The 22,470-nt window shown below is 48.0% G+C and overlaps 1 protein-coding gene across 1 annotated transcript in view; it reads right to left on the bottom strand.

Moving 5' to 3' along the window:
* LIMD1 (LIM domain containing 1) overlaps positions 1-22,470 on the bottom strand; it is a 68,940-nt gene that overhangs the window by 5,805 nt on the left and 40,665 nt on the right. Inside the window, exons 3-4 of the mRNA XM_040246786.1 lie at positions 7,598-7,665; positions 4,363-4,425 (exon numbers count right to left, since the gene is read on the bottom strand). Coding sequence (XP_040102720.1) covers positions 4,363-4,425; positions 7,598-7,665 — 131 coding nt within the window. The remainder of the gene's footprint in view (positions 1-4,362; positions 4,426-7,597; positions 7,666-22,470) is intronic.

Raw genomic sequence — 22,470 nt, 5'->3', positions numbered from 1 at the left:
CGTTGGCGAGGAATGTACAAAGTAGTCATGAGCACCCCCCAGTAGGACCACACAGAAAGCCTCCCACCAGGCAGAAGAAGGGGACTTGGAACTAAATAGAACCTCGGCAGAGGGTCGTGAGTTCCGTGGGAAAGCTGTGCTGTGTCCTGGCTCCTTCCAGCACCCGACGCTGCCTGCAGAGGCCAACGGCAGGCCTCACAGCTTGCAGTCCAGGGGGCACCGGGAGGACATAGTGCTAGTCCAGCTCTCCTCGAAAAGCTCAGCTTTCACGCTGCCTCATTCCCTCTGGGATTTCATGAACCTCCCAGGCTCCTCAAGCTGCCAAAGTAGGAAGAACAAGCGGCCAGGCTTCAAAGACTCCTTGGCAATCTGGACCTTGGAACGCATTTTGTCCCAGACTAACGCTGTTGTGGCAGAAACAGACCCTTAAATTAATTTAACCCACACTGTGCCAGAAGGCACTGGCACCCCACTCCAGTACTCTTGCCTGGAAAATCCCATGGATGGAGAAGCCTGGTGGGCTGCAGTCCATGGGGTCGCTAAGAGTCGGACACGACTGAGTGACTTCACTTTCACTTTTCACTTGCATGCTTTGGAGAAGGAGCGACTTCACTTTCACTTTTCACTTGCATGCTTTGGAGAAGGAAATGGCAACCCACTCCAGTGTTCTTGCCTGGAGAATCCCAGGGACGAGGGAGCCTGGTGGGCTGCCTTCTGTGGGGTCGCACAGAGTTGGACACGACGGAAGCGACTTAGCAGCAGTAGCAGCAGCAGTGCCAGAAGTACGGTAGGGTAATGATGCCATTTTGCTGCATTCTGACTAGCTATAATAATTTTTTTTTCAGGTGGGAACTGCCCAGTTCCAACCTCCAAGCCCAGAGTATTTCCCTCAATGAACAAAGATAAAGCAGAGACAGACAATTTACATCACGAGCTGGACAACTGAAGTGTAACTGAAGGAATGGTAACTGAAGGAATCTCTCTATACTGTGATCTTAGTGGCAGTTATGAGTTCTATTGTTAACACTAAGTGTCACTATCAGAAAGACAATGGCTGAGAGTTTTCAGGTCTGAGAGCAGACCTATAAGAATCCAGGGGCGACTTGGCTTTATCCCACGAGATAGAGAAGGTCTCCAAACTCAGTCCCTTTCCTTCCTGTATGCACAGGCTGTTCCTTATGCCTTTCAACTGGCAGTGGCTTTGTAACTTTCTTTGATAGACAGAATGAGGAAGGCGGACTTCCCTGGCAGTTCAGTGGTTAAGACTCCAAGCTATCAATTCCGGGGGCACGAGTTTGATCCCTGGCCAAGGAACTAAGATCCCATGTGTCCCTCAGCATAGCCAAAAAAAAAAAAAAAAGAATGAGAAAGAAATGATGTTCTGAGATTTTTTAAGTCAATGATGAAAGAAAACTGGTAGCTTCCACTTCCTCTCTCTTGTTGAAAGGAAGTCCAGGCTAGACTATTGGGTAAGATTAGTGGCCACAGGGAGAGAAGCCTGGAGGGTGAGAGGTCACCTTGTGTACCAGCTGAACACAGCTGAGTAAGTGACCCCATTCATTGCCACATGGAGCAGAACTGCCCTGTCGAGCTTTGACCCAATTCCTCACTCATGGAATCATGATCAATAATGATCAAATAGCTAAGGGCTTCCCAGGTGGCTCGGTGGTAAAGAATCCACCTGCTAAGGCAGGGGATGTGGCTGTGATCCCCTGGGTGGGAAGATCTCCTGCAGTTGGAAATGGCAACCCACTCCAGCATCCTAGCCTGGAAAATCCCGTGGACAGAGGAACCCGGTGGCCTACAGCCCACGGGGTGGCAGAGAGTCAGACATAACTTAGCGACTGAGCGCGCACACACAGCAATAGGTAAGTGAAACACCCTGAGCCCCAGAGAACGCTTGGTGTATTGACGAATAAGAACAGGGTACAGTCACGTTCATAAGTTTGGACACTGTTGGCCTCATGTATGGTAGGTCTGTTGGAAGGGCTCTAAAGTCAAGGGCAAAATCTGCTAGAGAAAAGGAGCCCTGTGGAGTCGGGCAGGGACCCGGGGAAGGTAGGAGTGGAGCAGGCTCCACCTGCCTCCTCCAGGCGGGTGGCTGGAGGGCCGTGTTCCCAGGGAGGCCTCAGCCACTTACGAGGACACTGATCACAGGGCCACGCTGTGCTGTGCTGCGTCAGAGCCCAGCGTGCAGCGGGGTCTCCTCCACTCTGGTTCTGTTTTCTACATGTCAGCATAAAACCAGCTTATGTCCATCAGAGACATGCCTACAAGTAAGTGTTCATGGCAGCTCAGGCATAAATGGCCCCGAACTGGAAACACCCAAATCTCCATCTGCAGGAGAATGGATAAATAAACGGTGCTCTATCCACACAGTGAAATTCTACTTAGCGATGAGAAGAAATGAACTTACAACACGCGAAACAACGTGGATGAATCTCCAAAACAGTTTCTAAGTGAGAAAAGGCAGATCAAAGGAGTCTGTACTGTAAGATTCCACAACGTGCAGTTCCAGGACCAGTGAAACGAGTCTGGGGCCACAGGGGTCAGAACGGTGGCTGTTTTCATGGGAGAGGATCTTTCTGGATACGGGGAATGTTCTAGATCTTGATCTGTGTGGTGTTGACACATAGGTATAGTGGTAAAGAACCCGCCCGACAGTGCAGAAGATGCAGGAGACGGGGGTTATTAGATCCCTGGGTGGGGAAGATCCCCTGGAGAGAGAAACGGCACCCGATTCCAGGATTCCTGCCTGGGAAAGCCCGTGGACAGAGGAGCCTGGTGGGATACAGTCCATGGGGTTGCAAAGACACAAAGGAGCGAGTAAGCACATAGACACATACACATTCATTCAGCTGTGCACATAAGACGTGCGCGCTCTGGGTTGTTTCTCAATGAAAAAATGGTTCAGTTCAGTTTGGTTCGGTCGCTCAGTCGTGTCCGACTCTTTGCGACCCCATGAATCGAAGCACGCCAGGCCTCCCTATCCATCACCAACTCCCGGAGTTCACCCAAACTCACATCCGTCGAGTCGGTGATGCCATCCAGCCATCTCATCCTCGGTCGTCCCCTTCTCCTCCTGCCCCCAATCCCCTCCAACATCAGAGTCTTTTCCAATGAGTCAGCTCTTTGCATGAGGTGGCCAAAGTATTGGAGTTTCAGCTTTAGCGTCAGTCCTTCCAATGAACACCCAGGACTGATCTTTAGAATGGACTGGTTGGATCTCCCTGCAGTCCAAGGGACTCTGAAGAGTCTTCTCCAACACCACAGTTCAAAAGCATCAATTCTCCAGCACTCAGCTTAAGAAAAAAAAATACAACTAGCAATTCCCTTTGCCAGAATAGAATTAATGGCTCAGCTTAGAGAGGGAAGGAAAAGAAAAGAATGGGATATAATGATTCTCTCTGACCAACATATGAAAGAAATCTGACAGGGCCCATGTCCAGTGCTGGGCAATTTGATCCCTAGACAGAATAAGAACCCTGTATTCATAAACCTCACAACCTGAGGAGGCCAGGAAGGAAGACCTGTCCCCACTAAGGACAAGCTCAGAGAGCCACGGCTGAGCAAGGAATGGAGTGGATAAAACCCGCTCCCTGTTCTGCTATCTCAGAACTAACGACGGGGCCCCAGCCCTCATCTTAGGAAATGATTAAGCTGGGAAGAACATGGGGGAAAAGCAACTGTTTATCTGACTTTCTGTAGCCGATTCCAAAGCAGCTAAGATTTCTCCATGAAAACACTATCCGTTTGACATCTCACCTGGGATGCCACAAAGATCAGAGAAAATCAGAGAGAGGCCAGCATGACGTGAACAGCCCAGAGGAGGAGAGAACCCTCAGAAATGACCCTGCATGGAATGCATGGTGAAGGATGCTAATTCCAGTAAAAGCCAAATGCAGGGCTACCACAGCAAGCAAGCTGCATGGGGTCTTCTTCAAATAAAACCAGCCATAGGGACTTCCCTGGTGGGCCAGTGGTTAAGACTCGCCTCCCAGTGCAGGGGACACGGGTTTGATCCCTGGTCTGGGGAAGACTCCACGTGTTACGGGACACCTAGCCCAGGAGCCGCAACTACTGAAGCCAGGTACCTAGAACCCTGCTCCAAAACAAGAGAAGCCACCGCGGTGAGAAGGCCACTCAGCGCGACCAGACAGGAGGCCCCACTTGCCGCAACCAGAGAGAAGCCGCACAGAGACGGAGACCCAGCAGAGCCGTGAATAAATGCAAAGAAACCCAGCCATGATCACAAATCAAGGTAGGAAACACTGCTTTCAATTAGTAATTTATTTTTTTCTGCCCATGCCTCCCCCGCCCACCACGTGATCAATATTACCTGGTTCGCCTGACCCTACTCACCATGTCCATGATCAGATGTCCACAGAGAAAGCACCTGTCAGCAGACTGCTGGAAACCAGAGTACTGCAGAGAGAAGAGAAAAGAAAGTTCAGCCCAGGCGGGGCAGAGGGATCTAGCTACTTCCCCGCCAGCCTCGAGGATCACAAAGAACGTCTTAGAGAGACGTGTCGCTCTATACAGGAACCTCTCACGTCTCTGTGGACAACAGTGCAGTGAATTACAGAATACCCTCCGCCACAAGAGCCATTACAAGTGCTGATACCGCTCATCTCTCAACAGCTGCACCCAGGCATCCATGACCGGCCAGGCTCTGCATAAGAGGCTGTGCAGAGAGCTAGCAGCCTCTAATCCAGCAGTTCTCAAGACACATTCCCTGGCATCACCTGAGAACTTGTCACAGTGCAAATTCTTAGGCTCCATCCCTAACCTACTGAATTGGACAATTGGAAACTAGGGGCAGGGGATGAGGGGTAGTGGCAATCTGGGTTTTTGCAAGCCCTCCAGGGAATTCTGATGCATGCTCAAGCTTGAGACCGTTGTTCTAAATTTGCAAAACAATTCTGCAAGGTGTATATTACACTGTTTCTCAAATGGAGACGGAGCAAAGTTCAGAGAAGTAAAGTTACTTTCTCACAGTCACACAGCCTGTTGGGGGTGAGGATGGGATTCAAATTCAAGTCTGGGTCTGGTTAAAAAGCCAGCGCCTTGATGGAAGCATACGTACTACCACAGGTAAAATAGATAGCCAATGGAAATTTGCTGTATGACTCAGGGGACTCGAACTAGGGTTCTGTACCACCTTAGAGGGGTGGGAAAGGGTGGGGGGTGGGAGGGAGGTTCAAGAGACAGGGGACATATGTACACCTGTAACTAATTCATGTCAACATATGGCAGAAATCAAACCAATATTGTAAAGCAATTATCCATCAATTAAAAATAAATAATTTTTTAAAAAACCAATGCCTTTTACAATCAGCTTCAAAGAAACTGGATAAATATGATTTACCTTATCTTACCAAAACATATACACACACACACACACACACACAGAGCTGGAATCTGGAAAGAAATGAGGAACTCACCTCAGAAAACAGACTAAATACTACACACTGGAGGACACTAGAAGCTTAGATATTGCAAATACAATTTAACAAGGGACAGGTAATAGGAAGGTGGAAAAGAAAAGGGAAATTTTCTGGAGCCCGACACCGCATAGTGCAGGGGTTTGCTGCCCGGCATTTCCTGATTCTAGGGGTAACAGTTCTTTATTTTTTAATTTTATTTATTTTTATTTTTGGCTGTGCTGGGTCTTCCTTTCCACGTGTGGGCTTTCTCTAGCTGCAGCAAGCGGGGGCTACTCTCTAGTTGCGATGCACGGGCTTCTCATTGCGGTGACTTCTCTTGCTGTGAAGCATGGGCTCTAGGCATGGGGGCATCAACAGTTGAGGCGCACGGGCTTAGCAGTTGTAACTCCCGGGCCCTAGAGCACTGGCTTGGTTGTAGCGCACGGGCTTATTTGCCCTGTGGTATGTGGGATCCTCCCGGGTCAGAGAAGTTCTTTATTTTTGCTTGAGATCCAGCCTTGCTCTGCCACCCTGTGGTCCCATGATTTCTGTGGGGCTGGCCCCCCATGCTAGGTTCCGAGGCGAGGACCTGGTCAATCAGAGCCTTGGATGCCTCCAGCACCCATCACTTTGCCCAGGCATGGGCAGATGACCCACCCAGAGCCCATGAGACTCTAGGAGCAGGACAGGCACTCAGCCCAGCAGATTTGAAGCTGGGAGACAGTCTACTCTGGTACGGCACCACCACCTGACTATCACATACACAGCACCAGTGACTAGAGTGAACACGTGGGAGGAAAAGACCCCCCCGGGGGCATGCAGGAATCAGTTTCCTTGGGTCTGCCTGCCCGATACTGGCAAACGTGAGTCCTCATGAGCCAACCCACACGTCCATGAAGAAGCCGGTCATCCTACTGACCGGGCATGGCTCCTTGCCTGGCGCTGTGTTAGGGTCTAAAGATGAGAAGGTGAAACACCGTGTTCCTCCCTCCCTAGGAACTTTCAGTCAAGTCAGGGGAGACTTGTAAATGGACAGGCAGTGCACTAACCGCTGGCCAGAAAAGGCCAAGGGCAGCAGTACAGAGGAGGAGACCCACTTTGAGGCCAGAGAACATGCAGGCTGTCAGAGGAGCTGGGTAAACAAAGAGGGAAGGCATTCCAGGCAGCAGACACAGTGCAGGCTCCAGCACGCAGGGTGGGACATGGGCTGCAGAGAACCGCAAGCCCCACAGTGAGTGAGACGAAAGGCTGCAAGGGAGGCTGCCTGGACCGCAGGGAGCCTCCGCGCATGAGCCGAACCCTGGCGCCCAGCCTGGGCGACGAGGCCACGCAGCAGGGTGAGGGCGGCGGGGCCACAGGGGCTCGGGGGCGATGCGGTGGCACCGGTGCCTGGCCATGCTCTAGGAGGGAAAGGAAGGAGGCGGAGTGCAGGAGGAACCTAGGGCCCTGGTCTCAGAGACGAGGTCCCAGGCAAGGCGGTTTTTTGGCTTCAAGTGACTCTCAAGGGAGTGGGAGGGCTGGGGGGCCAAACTTGGGCCTGCCCGGTGGGCAGGGAGACCGTGAGCAGCTGGCCTCAGAGGTGCCCACAGGGCTGGAGTTCAGCTCTGGGACTCTCTGGCACATGGATGGACTTTCCAGCGAGTGGGAGAGGCAGAATGAGACATAAGGGGGGCGTGGATCCCAGAGAGAGAGTTAAGAGCTGGGTGGAGGGGCTTCCCAGGGGGCTTGGTGGTAAGGAGCCTCCTTGCCCATGTAGGAGGTGCAGATTCCATCCCTGATCCAGGAAGACCCCACATGCTGCGGGGCAGCTAAGCCTGGGAGCCACAAGTACTGAAGCCCACGTTCCTAGAGCCTGCGCTCCGCAACAAGAGAGGCCAGCGCAATGACAAGCAGGGAAGACCCGGTACAACCATAAATAAATTAAATTAAAAAAAAAAAAAGAGCTGGGTGAGATGGTCAAGGCACAGGAAGTCAGGCTGAGTGACCGTGAAGTCCCTGAAAAGCACAGAGCTCTGTGGCTTGTCATTTGCCTGGGAACGTGGGCCACTCGCCTGCTGCTGCAAAAGAAATGACTGGACCCCTTTTTGCAGCAGCGCGGCTTCCAGGGGGCGCCAGGGGGTGCCACAGAGTTAAACCACCTTCTGCCAGGCCTGCTTGGGTGACAAACTCACCAGGAAGTCTTCCTCGCAGAACACTTTGCCGTTGACGAAATAAAAGGCTTTTCCTCTCAGCTTCCGGCCTAAGGAGAAAGCACAAAGGCAGGGTGAGAATAAAATGTTCACAGGCGCTGGAAAAGCAGACAAGAAGGGCGAAATCTTGTAAAGCAGAAATAACCAAGCAGAGAACAATGCCAACTATTAGTAACAGTTTCTGGTTTCTGGTTTCTGGTTTCTGGAAGGTGACGTGGCCCTTGGTAACAGGCAGACTCGGGCCAGAAGACAGGGCCTCTGATACGGGTGCCACCTGGCAGGCTGACTAGGGAATCAACCTATACCTACTCCTGCCACCTCCTCTCTGCTGAGAAAGAAGCCACTGAGACTCTGGGCGAGAAGATGGCAGCAGCACCTACATGTTGGGGGAGCAGGCTAGTCTCCTGTGACGCTGCCGTTTCCCGCAGGACTGGGGACCCTCACCTCTGAGATGTCCTCCAGGGCATGCTGGAGACAACTGGTCAGGAAAGTCCTATAAACTGGTCAGCTCTTATTTTCCTTACTTTCACATCTTTTCTCATCTGAACGACAGAAAACACGCTGCTGAAAAGATGACGAATTTTCCTGTTTTCTCTTGATCTCAATGGGGTGGGTGGGAGTGGGAAAAATTCAAGACACCCTGACTGCTCAGATGTAACTTTAGTTTCCAGAGAGCTAGGATGCTGACAAGAAGTGTACTATTTATCAACTCCTTAGATCCCTTTTGAAAAAAAAAAAAAAAAAAAACCTGTTCAAGGTAAGTGGGAACATCTTGGTGGGGGACCTTGAAACAGCAACCCCAGATGTAAGAATATTTCCAGGGCCATGCACAAAACACGTCCGACAGACTCCATGGAAGCTTCAGAAACTGAATAATTTCTAAACACTAGTAGAATCAAGACCCTTAGGCCTAGTTCACCTGAAAGCAAAATCACCAAAGTCAAAAACACTAACAGTGCTCGAGACACACAGAGATGCCTCCGTACACCATGGGTGTCCTCGCCTGTGACACCCCAGAGCAGGCAAACAGTACAAGGTAACTGGGGAGACGATGCTAATGAGGACTCGTCAGAGCTCAGAGAGGACTCTGAAAGCATCAACGCAGGGGAAGCACCACAAAAGGGGAAAGAAATCCAACTACAAAAGCAAACCTGCAGACACGCTAAAGACCTCAGACTTTCTGTGAAACACAAAAGCTACTGTGTTAGAAAATACAGGCGACTGTCTTTGACTTTGGCGAGGTAACGATTTCCATCCAGTGACTTTCCACTAGTAATGGGCTTCCCTAGTAGCTCAGCTGGTAAGGAATCTGCCTGCAATGCAGGAGACCTCAGTTCGATTCCTGGCTTGGGAAGATCCCCTGAAGAAGGGATAGGCTACCCACTCCAATATTCTTGGGCTTCTCTGCTGGCTCAGCTGGTAAAGAATCCACCTGCAATGTGGGAGACCTGGGTTTGATCCCTGGATTGGGAAGATCCCCTGGAGAAGGGAACAGCTACTCCACTCCAGTATTCTGGCCTGGAGAATCCCGTGGACTGTATACTCCATGGGGTCGCAGAGAGTCGGACACAACTGAGTGACTTTCACTTTCATAGTAAGCTCCTCAGGAAGGCCCTGACCCTCTCCTGGCCTCATCAGACCCTTTGTGTGCTGTTAGCTGCGGCCAGATTCACTGTTATCTCACTGTCGCCCAAATCCTCTGATTGGTTCCTGTAGAACAGTTTAATGCTCTGAGCATGTGCTATATTCCCTGAGGATATAACTGTAATTTTAACTCAGCCTTGGGCTAAGCGGGCTTGGTAATCATCTCAGTTCAGTTCAGTTCAGTCACTCAGTCGTGTTCGACTCTTTTCAACCCCATGGACTGCAGCACACCAGGTCTCCCTGTCCATCACCAACTCCCAGAGTCCACCCAAACCCATGTCCATTGAGTTGGTGATGCCATCCAACCATCTCATCCTCTGTCGTCCCCTTCTCCTCTGGCCCTCAATCTTTCCAAGCATCAGGGTCTTTTCAAATGAGTCAGCTCTTCGCATCAAGTGGCCAAAGTATTGGAGTTTCAGCTGCAACATCAGTCCCTCCAATGAACACCCAGGACTGATCTCCTTTAGGATGGACTGGTTGGACCTCCTTGCAGTCCAAGGGACTCTCAAGAGTCTTCAACACCACAGTTCAAAAGCATCAATTCTTCGGGGCTCAGCTTTCTTTATAGTCCAACTCCCACATCCATACATGACCATTGGAAAAACCATAGCCTTGACTAGACGGACCTTTGTTGGCAAAGTAATGTCTCTGCTTTTTAATAGGCTGTCTAAGTTGATCATAACTTTCCTTCCAAGGAGCAAGCGTCTTTTAATTTCATGGCTGCAATCACCATCTGCAGTGATTTTGGAGCCCAGAAAGATAGTCAGCCACTGTGTCCACTGTTTCCCCATCTATTTGCCATGAAGTGATGGGACTGGATGCTATGATCTTAGTTTTCTGAATGTTGAACTTTAAGCCAACTTTTTCACTCTCCTCTTTCACTTTCATCAAGAGGCTCTTTAGTTCTTCTTCACTTTCTGCCATAAGGGTGGTGTCATCTGCATATCTGAGGTTATTGATATTTCTCCTGGCAATCTTGATTTGTGCTTCTTCCAGCCCAGCGTTTCTCATGATGTACTCTGCATAGAAGTTAAATAAGCAGGGTGACAATATACAGCCTTGACATATTCCTTTTCCTATTTGGAACCAGTCTGTTGTTCCATATCCAGTTCTAACTGTTGCTTCCTGACCTGCATATAGGTTTCTCATGAGGCAGGTTAGGTGGTCTGGTATTCCCATCTCTTTCAGAATTTTCCACAGTTTATTGTGATCCACACAGTCAAAGGCTTTGGCATAGTCAATAAAGCAGAAATAGATGTTTTTCTGGAACTCTCTTGCTTTTTCCATGATCCAGCGGATGTTGGCCATTTGATCTCTGGTTCCTCTGCCTTTTCTAAAACCAGCTTGAACATCAGGGAGTTCACGGTTCCCGTATTTCTGAAGCCTGGCTTGGAGAATTTTGAGCATTACTTTACTAGCGTGTGAGATGAGTGCAACTGTGCGGTCGTTTGAGCATTCTTTGGCATTGCCTTTCTTTGGGATTGGAATGAAAATTGACCTTTTCCAGTTCTGTGGTAATCATCTAACAGAGGGCAATAAACTGAACAGAAGGAAAGCAAGTCAGGGATGAGAAGATGGCTACAATGTAGCATTAGTGTCTAAAACGCATAAAGAACATCAATAATCCTGAGAAAAAGACAACTGTGTGTGTTTGTATACCTAGATAGGGATAAACACGCAAAAATAAATGTATGCTCATACATACATGTAAACCGAATGTCAACAGTCACCTCTGAGTAAAGGCAATGGTGATTTTTATTAGTGGGCCCCCCCCCCCCGCAATCACTAGGTTTATCACTTTTATTGCCTGAACAACAAACTTTAATGGAGTGAGAGAGTGTGCAGGGCAATGGAGCGTATGTTAGAAGTCCTTAGCTCTCCAAACTTTCCTTCTGTCCTCTCCTCAGAGTTGTTCTAGGAGGTTCTCATTATAGAACCTTCACAAGCACTTCCCAACTAAACTAGACTAAAAAGAACAAGTACCCACAGCTCAATGACTTCAGGGTCCCTGTAACAGAATCCTCTGACATCCATAGAAGTTTAATTTAATGATGCTACTGACTTACTATTCTCCCCCTCCATAAAAAGATTCCAGAGGACTCAGAGTTTCAGAAAGGAAAGTGAGAACTAACAAGAGTATCTTTTCCACCTTGTACCCCGACCAGGCTCAGGGTGAGCACTAATGTGCTGCTTCCCGACAGCCAAGGCGACAAGCACACAAAGAGCCCACCGTTAAGAGGAGCTGCCCAGACATTCAGGAAAACAGTCCCCCGCCACACACACCATCTGGCTGCAAGTCTGCGGCGCGCCCTTGCTCTGCTCCGTGGTGTCCCAACCAGGACGAACCGGTGCGGACGACAGCCAAGGAAGCGAGGCTGCAGCTGCTAAGGAGGCCACTAGAGGGAGCCAGGAGGTTGCCTGGAAACGCACAGGACTTCCCAGAGAGGGAGAAAGTTTCTGAGCCAAGGTGTGGCGAACACCCAGCTCTTCTCTTGGAATGGGACCCGGGACGTTCTAAGGAATCTCGGCAGGAATTAGCTTTTTGATTTAATAGAGGGCAGATCACCTCTCTTCCAAAAATCACAGAGGAAAAGGATCACACATGCCAAACTCAAACCCTGTAGCATTCTAAGAAAGATAAATGAAAGCTTTTTCACATATGATAACAAAGATTTTTTAAAAAACAATCACATTTGTTTGTGATGGCCGTCACTGCATATTTCCGTAAGTTACAGAGAAGACTGTAAAATGATAAGCTCACCCTGGAGAGGAAACTCTTAAATTATTTATCTCTGACTCAGTGGGGCTGTCTGGGACTTAGCTTAGGGAATGAATCAGAAATATGAATAAATGTTTACTTGGATCCAAACTGGCAGCCTTAGAGGAAATGATCACATAAAGCAGAGTACATTTAAACGTAACATGTAGCCATTTAAAATACTCTTCAAATAAGTGTTTCAGTGGTATGAGAAAATGCTTTACTAGAGGAGAATACTCAACTTATGTTAGTAAGGGAAAAACGCAAGCTAGATACCTGCCCGTGCATTTACAGCACAATTCCATTTTGGTAACCTATACCCACACGCACACCATTGATGTTAAAAAAAAAAAAAGGAAGACTGCATACTAAAATGAATAGTTTTTAGTACCGGTTGATAGTACTACAGGAAAATTTCACTTTCTATTTTATATTTTTCTTTCAAAAACTTATTTAATGTTATATAGCACTGACAGGCTTATTCAAGGGAAATTTCACTTACCACTTTATACTTTTCAGTATTTACAAAATTTTTCTATTATTAAATACAGTAGAAGATGGTATAAGAGAAATTTCACCTTCTGCTTCACACATTTAAAATTTTTCTAGAATCATGTATTCATAATCTGAGAAACAACAATACTTTCTTCTTAATTTTCAAATAAAACTCATGTAATAATGTGAAAAGTTAAAAAAAAAAAGTAAGATTCAATTACGTAATGAAGAAATTTAAAGAAAAAAGACTGGAAAGGAAATTTGTCCAAGAATGACAGTGTTTCTCGGTAGACATACATGGTATCTGAATGACTGTGGAGGGTGAGGCAGGAAGTCACTAGTGGTTTGCTTCTTTATACTCTCCTAAACCTCCCCAAACTTAATAATGAGCAGGTGTCAGTTTGATGATCATTCTAAAAAGTGCCCAACTGGCCAGACAAATCCTCTCCCTGCCAGGTCCCAGAGCTGAGGAGCCCCATGTCCAGACGCCAGAGGTGGGGGCAGCAGGCAAAGGTTGCATCTCTATTTCCTTTATTACCAAAAATATATAAAGAAACAAGGACTTCCCCCACAGACCCAAGAAGGTGGGGCCTTCCTCTGCTCTGAAGGACTCAAACTCTAATTTTCACAAAAGTTTTAAAAGATCCACTCCGCCCCCAACCCAGAGTTTAGAAACTGACTTCCACACCCATAGTTAGTTTCCATTTTGTCAAAGTGAGAGAAAGCAACTAACATCTGTTGATGGCCTCCTGTTGTTTCAAGCACCGTATTTAGAAGTTTCATACACTAAAAAAAGTTTTTAAAGTGTCTGAATACACTGCCACCCATGTTATTACATCATTGGCCCCCTGCTGTTCCCACCTTCCACGTTCCTTTCACAGAGACATTTCACAAACCACTCCCTGCCTCCTACTCCAGGATGCACTCAGCGGGGAAAAGAATTCACCAAAGAATCAGGCAGAAACAGGACCCATCACGTGTCGACATCACGGAGCCGTGTGGGGACGCAGGAACTGGAGATCACTGGACGCGACAGCCAGCGATCTGCGGCCGGCAGTCTGGGCTTCCTCTTCTCTTTCATAAAGACGCCATGTGTTGTCTACTGGCTCCGTTGTGCCTGACTCTTTGCGACCCCGTGGACTGCAGCCCACCAGGCTCCTCTGTCCATGGGATGTCCCAGGAAAGAATGCTGGAGCGGGTTGCCACTTCCTCCTCCAGGGGATCTTCCCGAGCCAGGGATCAAACCTGCATCTCCTGCACTGGCAGGCGGATTCTTTACCACTGAGCCGCCAGGGACGCCCTAAGGACACCATGGAAAGTGAGTGTTGGTTGCTCAATTATGTCCAGCTCTCTGTGACCCATGGACTGTAGCCTGCCAGGTTCCTCTGTCTATGGAATTCTCCAGGCGAGAATACTGCAGTGGGTGGCCATTTCCTTCTCCAGGGGATCTTCCCGACCCAGGGACTGAACCCAGGTCTCCTGCACTGCAGGTGGATTCTTTACCATCTGAGCCACCAGGGTACTTACAGGTCAAACAATATCATCTCCACTTCATACATTAGGAAGGCTCAGCGAGGCTCGCCCAGGTAATAAATGGGCAGGTTGGAAGCCAAGCTGTCTGACGCTGATGTGTGCGCTTGTTCCATTGTATCATGAGCCCACCTGCATGGTTTACCATTTCCTGAGTGCACACCGCCATGTGGAATCCAGTCTCTCTCTCCCTGCTAGGGGATGGGGAAGGGCGTTTCCATTTTTTAAAGTTCTTTCTATGTACTGGGCACTTTACCTACCCTGTATCCCTTTAACTGTCTTGACAATTCTGTAAAAATCCCTTGTGATGGCATCCATGTGGGATATAACTTGACCGGTGACGACCCCCATCTTCTACCCTAGGCACACTGAAGGAAGGTAAGGCCATGCAGAAAACAGCAAGCAAACTCATCCTGAAAAGCAGGGAGGCAGAAAGAAGGTATTCTTTCTAGATCTAGCCAATGAAACAGACACCGATAAACTGGGAAATTCCTGGATTCACAGCCGCTGTCCTTAAAGTTCCAGGCCAGTGCAGGACCCTGAACCATCCTCACTGACAAACAAGCTAGAGCAGCCGACCACCACCAGGTGGCGCCAGACCACAGCCAAGACGGGGCAGGCAGGGAGCACACAGCGGGGCTGAGAACTCCAGGCTGGTGGGCGTTGGAGGCTGGCTGGGGTCATCTCATTAAACCTGGCAATAATGTGACCCCAGACTTCAAGCAGTTTAACTCCACTTGTGGCACTGTACGCAGTTTCACTGAGTCTTCATGTTGCAGATGAGGAAACGAAAGTTAAAGGGGTCAAGCAAATTTGGCTGTCTGGCCAAGGCCAAGTACAAGAGCTGGGGTTTGAACCCAGGCCTCACAAGAAACCCACTCCAGGATTCTTGCCTGGGAAATTCCATGGCCAGAGGAGCCTGGTGGGCTACAGTCCATGGGGTCGCAAAGAGTCGGACACAACTGAGGGACTACACAACAACTCACTGGTGCCAGGTGAACACTCCTTCCATCGCACTATACTATCCCTTTGCCCTGGAACAGGCTGTGGGAGGGGAAGACGGTGGACTTCTAGACCTTCCCAATGATACTTCTTCCCCACGTGACTCCTCTGAGTGGAGGTGACAAGCCACAGTCCTCACACTTCCGACGGTGGCACGTATTTGGAGCCAGCGGACCTGTGCCAGAGCTCACACAGACCAGAAGATAAAGCAGAAAGGCCAAGGCGTGAACACGAGAAAACAGGCCTGCGGTTCTCAGACTTTACCGTGCTTCGGGCCACCTGTCAGGTGCGCTAACAGACAAGGTTTCTACAGCCCCTCTTCAGAGATTCTGACTCAGCAGGTCCGGGCAGGGCCTGAGGATCCGCCTGTCGGACGACTTCTCAGGTGCTGCTGACCGTGCCGGTCCAGGGACCACACTTGGAGAACCACTGACTTGGGCTGCGCCTCGGGCCTGTCTCTGAACCAGCATCTCCACTTGAAGAGACTCATCTTGGTCCAACAAAAGTGCTAAGCCCTGGACCGGGACTTCCCTGGTGGTCCAGGGGCTGAGAATCCACCTCCCAATGCAGGGCATGTGAGTTCCATCGCTGGTCCGGGAACTAAGATCTCCCACGTCACGGTGCAACCAAACCCGTGTGCCACAGCTACTGAGCCCGCTTGCCCCAGAGCCTGCCCCGCCCTAGAGAAGCCACCGGAACAAGAAGCCCGCACACTACAGCTAGAGAGTAGCCACCGAGCACCGAGCATCGCAACTAGGGGAGGTCCGAGCAGCAACGAAGAGCCTGTGAGCTGCAGGTGAGACCCAGTGCAGCAAAAACTAAAGACCCAGGCCATTCCTGTAACAATCAGCATCAAATACAAAGCTGTTGAGAAGGAAGAAGGTGTGTCGGGTTACATCTTTGCAACTCTAGTTTCAGAATCATCCTGCTTCAAGCAGAGGAAGTCCCTGAAATGGGAAACAGCTGGTGATATGCACACGAAAAATATTCCAAATTAACAGTTTTTCCAGAGCTATGGAATATAGTAGTCAAAGTCGCTCTTTATTTCCCGATCACAACAATAGCTCATAAAATATTGACTAATAAATGTACAGACTCAGCAAGAATCCACTCCAAAAAGCCACTTCCCATAGATGCAGTGAATGAATATTTTATATACGTCTACAGGGGCATCTTCAGATGAAAAATGTGGATAAAGTCAGCGTAGTTTAGTGAAGGAAAGAGCAGCTGAGGACGCCACAAGAGAGGTCAGCCACTTAGTGTGACAAATAAAACTAAACTTGCAATACTCACCATTCTTCCTGAAATCTAGAAATAGAAACAGCTCATCTATTCTGGAAAACTAATTGGCCCTTAGCGTTAAGGCCTTACTGCAAATTTGTTTCCAAAATATCTCCCTGAAAAGTAGCAATGCAAAGTTTTCCCGACAATGAAGATAGTTGCTGAGAGACGTAAAAACCAGCAATCCTTCAGATATGTTTTTACTGTACTGTTCCAGCTGGTAACTTCTACCTGTACCATCCACAGCGGCTACCAGCCCATGTGTGGCCACTGATGTGTAATTCCGTATTATTTAAAATAACATAAAAAATTCAGTTCAAGGGCTTCCCGAGTGACTCAACAGTAAAGAATCCTCCTGCCAACGCTGGGGACATGGGTTCGATCCCTGATGCGGGAAGATCCCACGTGCCGCAGGGCAACTAAGCCCGTGTGCCACCTCTGAAGCCTGTGCACCCTGGAGCCCGTGCTCCACAGCAAGAGAAGCCGCTGCAATGAGAAACCCGTGCACCACGAGAGAGCAGCCCCGCTCGGCACAGCTAGAGAAGAACCGTGCACCAGTGAAGACCTGCACAGTGAAATAAACAAATTCTTTCTTAAACTCAGTTCAGGAGGAGGAAATGGCAACCCACTCCAGTATTTCTGCCTGGGAAATCCCATCGACAGGGGAGCTCGGCAGGCTACAGTCCATGGGGTCACGAAACAGTCGGACACGACTCGGCGACCAAACGAGAACAGCGTTTCAGTGCATAATAAAATAAAATGTCTGCTCAAAAAATTAAAAAAAAAATGAGTTCAAGCTTCCTCAAGCAGGGTCTGGGGAGGGAGCAGCAGGCGTCACATCAGGCTTCGAGGGTGGACGAGGACGATAAGGCATTCCAGCACAAACGGGAGGAGGAGGAGAAGAGACTCGGCGCTAAAAGCAAAGGGCAAAGGCCTCAGGGAAAGGCCCCCCGGCCACCTGTGGAATTAAGAAAGCCGGCAAAAAGGAAGCTATTTCTTGTGCCGAGGCAATGATGAGCCTCAGTTCCATTCCTGTGTAAACATCTGGATTCACTGCCGTGTTGCCACATATAGCTAGAATTAAATGTTGTCTTGGAACCTACTGTACATTTAAGAATAAACTTTTATTTCAAAAAAAAAAATCAGTTCAAGTATTTGAACAAGTACATTTCAAGTCCCCGGAGGCCACTTGTGACCAGAGCAGCTATAGAACAGCTGTGTCACTCGCAGAGGTCTACCTGATCTACTGCTTCAAACAGCTTTTCCAGAACAGGTGAACTGTTAGAAGGCATTGCTAGTAACAAAGCAACAGAAAGAAACTAAGCAAACTGGCTGGGTTCCGATGAACAGTCCACCTGGATTCCACGGGCTCACGCCGGCCCAGTCGGATGAGCAACAGAACCCCAACAGAAAAGTGGAAGAGCGCTCAGGCTGGGGTCCTTGCTTCTACTTCCCAGCAGTGAGAGGCTGGCCGGTCACCTACACCCCTGGGTCCCTTCATAGAAGGTATGTGGAGAGACAAGATTAGGGACGACAGAGGGCCCAGCACAGCACCAGCTCATACTAAGCAGGTGCCGTAAGTCACTGCTGCCAGGACCCCATCGAACACCTTCAGTTTCTGAAGGAAAAAACTCACCTCCATCTCCGTCTCCCTCTTTGTCCAAAACCTCCAGATCACTGCTGCTTTCTCAGTTTTTCTGTGGGCAAGAGCCAAGTCTCGGGGGTTTTGTTTTTCATTTCCATCTGCCAGACTTATTTTCTCATAAAATACAATAACGTGGGGAAATGAAAACATATGAAACCCAAGCCCAAATTTGCTTTGTCAGGCTGTTATGAAAGTGTTCAATGTCTGTTGAAGTGTTAGGAAAAGCCTCCATGTCTGTGCTTCTGCCTACTGGCCAGCACTGGTCGAGGACCACACTCCTGAGCAGCCCACTCCACACTCCAATCCTCTTCTAAATCACCGCTCTGGAGTCCTTTTTTTTTCTTACAGTTTTACAAATCCATTCTCTTCTTGTTTTCCACGTCCATTCTCCCAGACCATCATCATCTGGGTCAGGGAAGAGAACGCTGCACAGAAAAAAAAAAAAATCCCGGAGCTTCGCAGAGGGTCTCCTTGGAGGATTTAGCAGAGCACAGATCAGCACAGGCATGTGAAGAAAATAACCACAGCTGGGGCCAAAAGACAGCCAGAAGGATGAGAGAGAACAGTGCCTGATGTTCACAAGGGCCGGAAACGGTCTATTCCCAGCAGACAGACTGGGAGGATGCATAATAATCCAGGCGACGCTGAGTAAGGTTGTGCCCTGTGTTGGAGGGAATAGTTAACCCTAGACTGAGGTCTGCTGTATAAAGAAAGCTGAGTGCCAAAGAATTGATGCTTTTGAACTGTGGTGTTGGAGAAGACTCTTGAGAGTCCCTTGGACTGCAAGGAGATCCAACCAGTCCATCCTAAAGGAGATCAGTCCTGGGTGTTCATTGGAAGGACTGATGCTGAAGCTCCAATACTTTGGCCACCTGATGTGAAGAACTGACTCATTTGAAAAGACCCTGATGCTGGGAAAGATTGAAGGCGAGAGGAGAAGGGGATGACAGAGGATGAGATGGTTGGATGGCATCACCGACTCAATGGACATGAGTTTGAGTAAACTCTGGGAGTTGGTGATGGACAGGGAGGCCTGGGGTGCTGCAGTCCATGGGGTCGCAAAGAGTCAGACATGACTGAGTGACTGAACTGAACTGAGGTCTGCTACAAAGTCACTTAGCAAATCATAAAAACCACCCTGGAAAGGATCACTGTTTCCAAGTAACTTATCTGCACCCCAGAAGATTTAACTGCTCAAGAAGATTTAACAGAATGTAAAAACACCCAGGACTCAATAAGGTATGGTTCACAATGCGTGGCTTCCAGTCAAAGATGATCCGGTAGGCAAAGAAGCAAGAAAACACATCCCATAATGAAGAAAATAATCCATCTGTGGAAATCAACCCAGGTCTGACACAGACATTAGAATTAGTAAAGAAGGGCAAGTTACTGTTGTTCTATTCCATGTAACAGTAAATAACTTTGCCCCCAAAGTTAACCAGCGACCCAGAAGATATTAAGAGGCCCAGACTGAACTGCTAGAGATGAAAAGTATGTCAGAGATGAAAGAGACATTGAATGGGATTAAACGCAGATTACACATTGCAAGAGATAAAATCTATGACATTAAAGGCACAGCAATTGTCCGAAATGCAACAGAGAGGAAAAGAATTTGAGATATGAAAAGGCCGTGAAGCGAGCCATGGGATAACTTCAAGGTGCCAAAACGGGAATTCCTCGGCAGCCTAGCAGTTAGGACGCGGCGCTTTCACTGCCGAGAGCGTTGATTCAACCCCTGGTGTGGAATTAAGAACGCAAGCTAGAGTGTGGGAGAAAAAAAAAAAAGGGGGGATCACTGAATCCCTGAAGTGGAGGTTCCAGGGAAGAATGGCAGAAAATCTGGAGAAATGATGGCCAAAAATACTCCAGATTCAATGAAGACTATAAAGTCACAGACCCAAAAAGTTCAGCAAATCCCAAGCATAGGAAGCATGAAAAGTACACCAGGGACATCATGATCAAAGTTCTCAAAATCAATGACAAAGAGAAAACCTTAATCAAAGGAAAAAGACGTTACATACAAAAAGACAAAGATCGCATTGGATTTCTCATTGAAAACAAGACAAGCAAGAAGACAGCGAAACATCTTTAAAGATGAAATAAAAAGCTATCGACCTAGAATTATACACCCAGCAAATATATATATATATTTCTAATTATATATTTTAGGACAGTTTATATCTTTTATAACCATTATAAAAGGCATTATATCTTTTATAATATTATATCTTTTAAAACCAGTGTGAAGTAAGAATGAATTAAGACATTCAAAACCTGAAAGAATTCTTTACAGGCAGATCGGCACTACCAAAAAAAAAAAGAAAAAAGTTAAGTCTTTTCAAGGACAAAGAAAATGGAACCAGATGAAAACTTGGATCTAAACAAAGGAATGAAGAGGACCAGAAAGAGTAACTGATCTTTTTCTTATTAGTTAAATCTCTTTAAAAGATAATTGATTAGCGCAATGGAATAAAATTGAAAGACTATAAGTAAACCCTAACATTTAGCATCAGTTAATTTTTGATGAATATCCCAAGACAATCCAATTGATAAAGACTGGTCTTTTCAACAGATGGTGCCGGGAAAACTGGCTGTCCACAGGCAAAAGAATGGATGTGAACTTCTGCCTCATACCACATACGAAAATGAACTCAAAATGGATCAGAGTTCAACCTAACAACTAAAAGTATAAAACTCTTAAGAAAATATGGGCATGAATCTTTGTGACCTTTGACAGGGCTACATTTACTTAGATAAAGCACCAAAACCACAAGAAACAAAAGAAAAAAGAGATAGATTGGACTACATCAAAATTAAGAACTTTAAGAACTTGCAAATAATAATATCAAGAAAGAGAAACAACCATACACAGAATAAGAGAAAATTTTGGCAAATTATATCTGATAGATGTATATGGAGAACATATAAAGAACTATTAAAGTGTAACAATAAAAAGACAAATAACCCAACTAAAAATGGGTAAAGGGTCTGAATAGATTTTTTCCAAATAAGACATACAGACAAGCCCATGGAAAAAATGCTCCACATTACTGGTCATCAGGGAAATGCAAATCAAAACCACACTGAGATTCAACTTCACACTCACTAGGACGGTCAGACTCATTCAGATAATCACAGGTGCTGGCAGGAAACGTGGAGACATTGGAACATTCACACACTGCCAGTGGGAACGTGAAGGTGTCGCCACTTTGCAAAGCGGTTCCTCAAAAAGCTAAACGTGGAGTTACCATATGACCCACCAATTCCACTCCTAGGCATCTACCCTAGAGAACGGAAAAAAAAATACGTCCACACAAGCACAAGCACAGGAACCCTCACAGCAGCAAACAGCCAAAAACTGGAAAGGAGTATCCACTGACCGCTGAATGAATAAAATGCAGTCCATCCGTACAATGGGTTATTATTCAGCCATGAAGAGTGATGAAGTTCTGATACACCCTACAGCGTAGTTGACTCTGGCTAATATGATGCTAAGTATTAATAAAAGAAGCTAGTTACAAAAGACCATATACCTATGAATCCATTGATATGAAATATCCAGAATAGGCAACGCTGTAGAGGAGAGGTTGCTTCGGGCTAGAGGATGGGGGATGGGGAGCAGGGTAATGGGTAACTGCCACCTTTATGCCCCCCGATATTTCCTCAGTGCTAACTGTGTGCTCTGCCTTACAGTAAAGGTGGCAGATCAAGGGAAAAATCAAGATCAGTTAAACACTGTCCCCATTCTCCCAAAACCAACCTCAGAGGGGGAGGCACAGACCCTGCAAGCAGTTTCAATCTAATCATATTTCCTCACACCCCAACACAGGTATGGTGTTCCTGAGATGGATCCGAGACCTGTACCCGAGGGGCCACAGCAGAGACTGCAGTGGAGGACATCGCTCAGAGAGCGACGAGCACCTGTTGGGATGAAGCGGGAGGCACAGGGGTAGGAAAGGGGTGGGTGACATTCAGTGCGGCAGAGGTTCCCAGGGACATGGGGTGGAGGAGATGGTGGCAAGAGAGCGGATGGGAAAGGGGCTGGAAGCACGTGGAGGAATGCGCTCAGCGTCAAGGAAAGGAATCAGACTATGATGTTATGAGAAGAAGTGGCTGAGGTCTCGGAGCTGGGCAGTGGTCCCCGCGCAGCTGTGCTCAGAGGCCAGCTGTGTGGATGGGGCTGCGCAGGGCAGCCGACAGCACCTGAGGCGGTTAGGAGGAACAGAGAGGGTCTTCCCCCCGTGGGGGACCCAGACAACCAAACCCCCCAGTGGCGGCCAGGAATTGGATCTGCCAGACTCCCAGGCTGGCCGGTGCCCCAGCAGTGCCTTGAAAACCCAGCCACAGGATCCATGCCTGGCCCCCGTGGTCAGGGTTCTCTTCCCCTTTAAACCTTAACTGGCAGGAAGGTCACACTGGCTTTGAAACATCAAGTCAACAGACTCGTATGCGGCAGATGCTTCAGAAGACCACAGGGCGACGAGGAAGGAGCAAGAGACA

This window comes from Oryx dammah, unplaced genomic scaffold, assembly GCF_014754425.2.
Source record: "Oryx dammah isolate SB20612 unplaced genomic scaffold, SCBI_Odam_1.1 HiC_scaffold_9, whole genome shotgun sequence".
NCBI lineage: Eukaryota > Metazoa > Chordata > Mammalia > Artiodactyla > Bovidae > Oryx > Oryx dammah.
This window is presented reverse-complemented; position numbering and strand designations above follow the sequence as displayed.